Raw genomic sequence first — 8,053 nt, forward strand, 5'->3', positions numbered from 1 at the left:
TCAAGGCCTGGGAGAATCAGGCTGTTTACAGTGTATTTCCAGTCAGAACAGAAGCCAGAGGTCCCGGCCCAGTTGCGCAGACTCAGGAGCCTGATTCCGATCTCTGTTACACTAGTGCAAATCAGGCGTAACTTCCATTGCAGTTACAGCAGCATAAAACCAGTGCAAGTGAGATCAGAATCAGGCCTTGGGGAACTGCAGCATCGATAAGGCTCTGGGATGTGGCGCACTTCTCTGCCCCTCTTGTGCTTTGCCCTCAGCTACCATGGACAGCACACAGTCGCCGGGATGCATGCCCACCTGGCAGGAGGCAGGGTCTACAGCAGAGCTCATTGTTAGGTTTGCATTTTTGGATGACTTGGCAGGACATTCCATGCTTAAGGCCCAATTCAGTTACAAATGTGTCTTGCTTCCATGACCTCACTTGAAGGGAAATGGAATGTATTTCTCACTGGACTGGCCCAGCCGTGGGTGATCAGGTAAGCCAGAGCTCACACTCCCGGCTGTGCTTATTTGTTTCTAACCCCTCAGTAGGTGCTCAAATCCTGTGGCGATTTTGCCTCTCCTAGGCTCTATGTGATTAAAGCCTCTGGCAACTGCTAATAGGAAAATGGAGTCTGTCACCTCTAGGTCATCTGTCTGGATCTAGCCCAGGTTGGTAGCGATCACCAGGGCTGAGACCAACAGATCTTCTTGACTGCTCAGTTGGAGTGAGTCCATAGTGAACAGGATTCCACAGCATTAAAATCCCCACCACAATCTGCAATGTTCCACGCCTTTGTTCGCTGTCTCATCAGAAAAGCCAGGAACTGAATGGACCGTAGACTCAATTCCCCTCTCAGCCCAGGAGACAGACTGTGCAGAACCAGGGCAGAGCCCATAGATGGGAAGCTGGCATTGCTGCATGGCCTGGGGATAAAACCGAATGGCGTAGGTCAGTCTTTGTGGACAAACTGGAGGCAGAGAGCTAGAGTTTTAGTGGCTTTCACTGGGACAATTTACAGGGGGAAAGGGAAACGTAACTGACAATCCCGTACACAATAAGGAACCAGTTCCAATTAGCTGGTAATCTGCTCAGTTCCAAACCTGACAAATCCAAGGAACGCAGAAAAACAGGGCTTCAAAGCAAGGCTGCATGAGAACGGGCTGCCTTAGAACCAACTGTAATGCATGCAGGGCTGAGCGCAGTGATAGAAACAAACTCTCTCTCCCCGTCACAGAAGCAAAGAAGAAATGCTTTCCTGGATACTGAGAATAAACCTAGTGGCTGCCATTTTCTCTGCCCCCGCCTTCCCAGCTGCCATATGCTCCATGAAGAAATTCTGCCGTCCCCTCTTGCCATCTTCAATGACTAAGCTGTGCCAGGTAATGCATGCACGAGGGGGAGGGGCTGGAAAGCAGGTCAGTGCCAAGCATGAGATTCTGGGGGCTGCTGGGTATGCTTTTGGATGTGGCCAGGGTAGATCTGCTGCTTGTTTCAGGTTCATTCCCAGCCTTCATGCGATTAACAGATAAATGTTTTCCTGTGAGTCACACCCACCTATCTGCAGGGCTGAGATTGAGGGCCAGTCACACACCATGGCAAATCACAGGGTCCGATCCTGGCTCCTAATGTGCGCACCTATATGCCACTGCTGGATCAACCTGCATACACTGAAAGGTGCCTGCCTAAGTCTAGAGGCTGGAAGGGCAGAGGACATGATTAGAGTGGGCACGGTCTCATGAAAACCTGGGTATGCCTATGTGCTCAGCCAGTCATGCATCGCACACTTTGTTCCACCCCAGAGCAGGAATAAGATACCCAGAGGGCATGTGTTTTGGTAGCGGAGTATCCTGTTGTTACTAAAGGGTGACCGATTAGCCCACTGGTGCACATGGCCACATTCAAGGAGAACACTCAACCTGCTGGCTTCATGGCTGGTTGTTCTGGCCCCCAAATCCTTCCTTCTCAGAGAGCGTGTCACCCATTGCTCAGTGCATTTCCCAATATCTCACCATTTCCAGGGGCAAAGGGCACAACCCTATTCCCATTGACCTCCATGGCGAAACTCATGTGGATTTCAATGGAGCCAAATTGGGCCCTCAATGCCCAGTAATTGGTAACTTTTTTTGTAAAGTGCAGCCAGGAGTGGTTATCTGGTTATTTTTCAGGCAGCTTTGTTGGCTGTCCTGTGATTGGCAATCCATGCAGCATGCAGAAGTCATCTCTGCCTCTTGTGGGAATGGCATCTGAAAGATAGACCCATTTAATTTTCAAGTCAGTATCTTTAGAGCCAACGTCCGACTACATTATTGTTACTAGCACTTAAAGATGCCCATTGAGAACTAGTTTAATAATCAGATGCCATATTTTGTTCTAAGGTGATCCAGCAGGGTTTTTCCATCTGTAATGTCTAGGATCCATTTCAGAGTCATTCTTGTTGCCCCTATTCATGCTGTTTTCTTCCATCATTTGCTGCCATGGCCTTGATGCTGCATCAGCCTGTCTCCCATGTCCATGGGCTCAGCTCTAGCCAGTCTTAGCATCCTGTAGCCATTGCTGTCTAGTTCTGTCCTGCTCCCTCTGGCCCTGTGCCCATTGGGCTATTCGGAATCATGCTCTTCAGGTGGTCAGGAATTTTTTCGTTGCAAAGTGCCACCAACACCAGACCTTTCTGCGGGCAATGGGAAAGTTTCTCAGAGATGGAGGCAGCACTCCAGAACAGCCTGGTGGTCAGGGCCCGCACCTGCAATAGGAGAGACCCAGCTTCAAGTCCTCCAGCTGTCTGCTCTGGAGCAGGGACCTGAACCACGTCCCAGCTGGCTCCCTTACCTTTGGGCTATGGTGCCAGTCTCTGCTGTCCTAATGAATATTTATCAGCTATACAAAGTGGAATAGGTGAGAAAAGGAGAGACAGCGAGAGATGGGGCTGACTCTAGCCAGTGGCTAGAACATAGGAGATGCAGGTTCAAGTCCCTGCTTGGGATCAGGCAGAACAGGCCCTTTAACATGAGTTGCCCAGCTCCCTGAGGAGTGTCTGAACCAGCTGGCCATTCCGGGGCCTCTCTCGTGTCTTTGCATGAAAAATTCCAAAAGGCCTCAGTTTGGTTCCAGTGCAGAACAAAAACAAAATGCCAAAGCTCTCCATTCCTTTGCGAACTTGAACTGGTGTTCCGGCCAGCCCTAGCCGAGAGTGACACAGACCCTTGTTAGCAGCCTGGTCCTGCCTGCAGCCACCACTCCCCCTCCATTGCCATCATCCGCCTTTCTGCTCTGTGAAACCATCCCTGGGGTTCTTGGGCCTTTGCTCCTGGTATGGTGCCAATCAGAGTAACTAAACTCTCGCAGACTTTACCAGTGATCTTCCTCCCTGAACTGAAACCAGCACATTACTTCTGCCTGCAGGATCCTGTTCAGTGCTGCAAGCGCCAGCCCACGAAGGAGCTGAGGCGGCTCCAAACTCCCATCTCATCAGGGATTAGAGCCCCAGGGAGAAAGTGGAGCAGCTGATCTGGGTAAACTGGTTCAGTGGTCTGGCAATGCTGGGAGGCAGTGCTGCTGGAAAATGCTCAGCTACTCCCGGGGCAGGTATCTGCTCTCTGAAATGTGCTTTTATAAGAAGCAGATATCATGTAGCTGGCACTGCTCTACAGAGAATACACACTGTAGCATTGTATAGGGCTCTCCAGTGAGCAGCGAATACAACACAAACACACCTCAGCAGCAAGGAGACAGAGCAATAATCTGGCCTCTACAGGAGTGAGCCCCGCGGAGGGGGATATCACCTTTAGCCAATGAGATACCATGTCACAAGGACAGATATCCTGCAGCTCAGAGGGGGCTGCCTAGTTCTGCTGAAGGAGCAAGACACAGGCAGCTCCTCGATGGATGCCAGGAGCCTAAATCCCATTGAGGAGCTGGACCTCAGTTCAGGAAAGACAGTCTGTTCTGGATAGGTGTTAAATGACACGGCCCAGTTCACGTTTGCATTACAGAGGTAGAGTAATGATCGATGGGTTTTGATCCTCCTCAGGGGCCCAAATTTTGGCTGCTACTTCTCAGGTGAATTTGGGAATTGAATACATTAATTTGGCTCCAGGACTGAGCACAAGCCCAACTCCAGCTGGATGTTGCACGTCCTTGAAAAGAAGAATCCCACGTCTGCAATCTGCAATTGCCCTTGTTTTTGCATATTAGTACATCTGAACAGTTGACTTGCCTCTCTCCACAGGAGGAACAGCTGAGGTCCCATGAAAATAAGATGAAGCAGATTGCAGATGAACTAACAGAGCATAAATTACATCCTGTAGAGAAAAGCCTCAAGTCAAAAGAGGCTGAAGAATATAGGCTGAAAGAGCATTACCTAATATTCGAGGTAAGGGAGCTTTCATCTTTCTTGTGATAAATGAGTCCTTGGACAAATCTGATGGGAGTTGATAAGCCTGGTATAGCTACTGTGTGTGTCTGTGTGCGTGTGTGTGCAGGGGTCTGTGTGTATTTGTATGGGTGTGCATGTGTCTGTGTGCGTGTGTGTGGAGGGGTCTGTGTGTGTCTGTCTGTGTGCATTTGTATGGCTATGCATGTGTGGGGGTCTGTGTCTGTGTGCGTCTGTGTCTGCATGTATCTGGGTGTGTGTCTGTGTGCGTGTGTGGTTCTGTGTGTGTCTGTGCGCATGCGTGTCTATATGTGTGCATGCGTGTCTGTGTCTGTGTGTCTGTGTGCGTGTGCTCAGCAAGGCCCGTGGAGACAGGCAGGGCAGTATATACCGATGGCAATGTTCTTCTTTTGTGCACTGAAATTTAAAACAAACGATTTTCTTTATTAATTTTCAAAACTGACAAAAAAGAGAGAACTCAAACCCCAGCCTACTGTCCTGGCACCTGAACTGTCCCTCTGTCCTGCAGGAAGGAGATGGGCAGACCCTCTGTCTGGACCAGAGTGGGGGCTAAGGTTGGCTTTAAGAAACCTGTACAGACCCCCAGTCCTGGGTCTAACTGGTCTCCAGGGGACCAGTCAATAGTTGGGTATAGAAAAACCACGGTCACGCCCCACTCCACCAGCCAGACACCCTACATTTGACAGGAGGAGTGGCACAAGAGCTGCTACAAGAATTCCAGGCTACCTACAAATTCTGCAACCTTGGAAGAGCACACAGAGAGCCAGAGCTTCCAGCTTTACTGGGTGTGACCCGAGATTACCCAGGAAGTCAGTGTCAGAACCAGGACCAGAATCCAGGTCTCTTAGCCTTGTGTACAATCTATTAGACCCACAATCACAAACAGAATATCGGTTGCCTCAGGGGAAAAGGACACACTTCCTTGTTGGCAAAAATGGCTTAAACCAGTGGTTCTCAACCTTTCCAGATGACTGTACCCCTTTCAGGAGTCTGATTTGTCTTGTATATCCCCAAGTTTCACCTCACTGAAAAACTACTTGCTTACAAAATTAGACTTAAAAATACAAAAGTGTCACAGCACACTATTACTGAAACATTGTTGGCTTTCTCATTTTACCATGTAATTATAAAATACATCCATTGAAATACAAATATTGTACTTGCTTGTCAGTGTATAGTATATAGAGCAGTATAAACAGGTCATTATCTGCATCTGAAGAAGTGGGGTTTTTTACTCACAAAAGCTTACAAAAACTGTTAGTCTTTAAGGTGCCACTGGACTCCTCATTTTTTTTATGGATACAGACTAACAAGGCTACCCCTCTGATAATTGTTTGTATGAAATTTTAATATGTACTGACTTCGTTAGTGCTTTATTTGTGGTCTATTGTAAAATGAGGCAAATATCTAGATGAGTTGGTGTACTCCCTAGAAGACCTCTTCATATCCCATGGTTGAGAACCACTAACTTAAACCTCTCACCTACGCTGCAGGGTTCTCTAAGAAAAAGTATCTGGGCATAGGTCCAGTAAGGAAAACCCTGATGGATGGAGCCACATGTGTCAGTAACTAAAGATGCCCAAAGGGGGATTGGGGTAGAAAATACCGAGCACTTGAGAGTGACATTAGGGTGAAGAATGGCCCATCCTCATCTGAACTTCACCCCTATGCAGAGAGCCAGCGCCATGTATCAGTTAACTCATCAAACAAGGGAATGTCACCCTGGGAGCATGGCGCTCCAGTCTGGGCAGCTCGCAGAGGTTATGAAGATCCAGCAAAAGCAGTGAAGATGGTGCAGCAGGACCTACACATTACAAGGAACTGCAAAAACTGACCTAATCTAGCCTTGAAATTAAATATGAAGCACAAAAGGAAAATGGAGCAGGCCCTCCTTTTTATACTAATATGAGAATAAGCCACAATTTAAGGGTAATCATGAACCAGTTAATGGCACACAGCTAAATCTAAAATCATATTAGAGCTAATACTTCCTCCTACAGATTGTAGTTACCATCACAAGTCTTAGAGTCAAACACTGTTATGGTTACTGGATAATTTTACTGCAGTGTTGGTGTATTTACCTATAGGTAGGTGAAGGCTTATTGCACATTGGTCACAGAATAAGCATATTGCTATTAGCAATGATCCCACTCTTTGCTTTGATTCCCACTTTGCTTGTATGCCACAAGGTTGAGTCAATCCATGTCGTTCCCCTGCCTGAAAGCAAATGGGTTCGCCTGGTGCATTGTTGTATGCCGGTGATAGATGATTGCCCCAGCTTGTTCTTGGATACCTTCAGTGTTCTCAGCATATCTTTGCCCCACTCCTTCCCTATTACCCAGCTGTTTGTCCTGTTCTGTTTCCCTCTGCAGAAGAGCCGCTACGAGACGTACATTAACTTGCTGTGTGTGAAGATAAAAGTTGGAACGGATGATCTGGAGAAAATCGAAGCCAGCCTTTTCATGGTGGAAGCTGACGACATCTCCTTGCGGAAGACACATTCAAGCCCTTCCCTGAGCCAGGGACACTTGTCTGTACACAGCAAGGTGGAAAAGGACGTTATAGAGCAGAACACTTAACAGGTAACGCTAGTGCGGGCGAAACCAATCAGTGAGGCTTAGTACTCCTTGACTAGATCGATGAGCACAATTATACCTAGGAAATCATATGAACAAAACCGGTAGGCATACAAGACGTGGTTTCTGATCCAGCGGAAGAAATCAAAGAAGCTTTAGTTTACACTTTGCTAATTTTTTTCCAGTGCCCTGACATTTCAGTGTCATTGACTCTCTACTTTCTCTTCACATCTGTTACCCCCTTCAGTGTTTCTTTTACTCCTGCTCCCTGTGTGCATGCAATAAAGGGACACATTCTTTGTACAAGGGCTGGGATGCTCATTCTCCAGCAGCTCTCCCCTACGTCACTGGAGTTCCCAGACTCCTGCAGTTTCTGGCAACATGGAGACACAACCAGTTCTTGGAGTCTAGAATCTGTTCCTTTTTAACAACCAGCAGCAGGTCTGCAGCACCAGCAGCACTTACAATGAAACAGCAGGAAGAAACACAACATCAAGGAGCAAAATTCTCCATATTGCAATAATACAGGTTCGGCGGGATATTTACTGAGAATCAAAAAGTGTTATTACCATGGATGTGCAAAAAGTGATCTGTGCATGGCAATAGTGATATCCTGGGCACTATTGCTTGGTTTTTATACATATAAATATATATAAATAAATATATATAAGGAAACTTTAAAAGGGTTTTGAAACTGGATGTCTAAGTCCAACACTGCGAAGGCAAGATGGCTGGGAAGCATCGTCAGGAAGGCGATTCGAGAATACAGGGGGCTTCATAACATAGCAGAATGTTTTTAAAAATGCAGTCGCCTCTGTTTCTTTTTCGTTTTGCAATGAAGTTCCATATGGCTTTGCTGTGCCACACTGCACTACTGTTGACGCTTATTAAACTTAAATAGCTGACCCACTGCTTCTTTTGTGTCCATAACTTCAGCAGCTTTGGATGGAGGCCCCATCTGAGCAGCAGTCCTGCAGATACAAGCTTCGCTACGTGACTGGGGCAGGTGGGAAACCTAACTCCTGTCCACTTGTATTGTACTGAACTCCATTTTGCTGAGCATACTGTACTCTTTCAACGGGATATTGTGTTTCTGTTTCA

General features: G+C 47.3%; 1 protein-coding gene across 1 annotated transcript in view; it reads left to right on the forward strand.

Moving 5' to 3' along the window:
- PSD2 (pleckstrin and Sec7 domain containing 2) overlaps window positions 1–6,955 on the forward strand; it is a 101,976-nt gene extending 95,021 nt beyond the window's left edge. Inside the window, exons 12-14 of the mRNA XM_077824163.1 lie at window positions 1,221–1,365; window positions 4,212–4,355; window positions 6,749–6,955. Coding sequence (XP_077680289.1) covers window positions 1,221–1,365; window positions 4,212–4,355; window positions 6,749–6,955 — 496 coding nt within the window. The remainder of the gene's footprint in view (window positions 1–1,220; window positions 1,366–4,211; window positions 4,356–6,748) is intronic.
- Window positions 6,956–8,053: the final 1,098 nt, after the last annotated feature.

The sequence above is a fragment of the Eretmochelys imbricata genome, chromosome 8 (assembly GCF_965152235.1).
Source record: "Eretmochelys imbricata isolate rEreImb1 chromosome 8, rEreImb1.hap1, whole genome shotgun sequence".
Taxonomy (NCBI): Eukaryota; Metazoa; Chordata; order Testudines; family Cheloniidae; genus Eretmochelys; species Eretmochelys imbricata.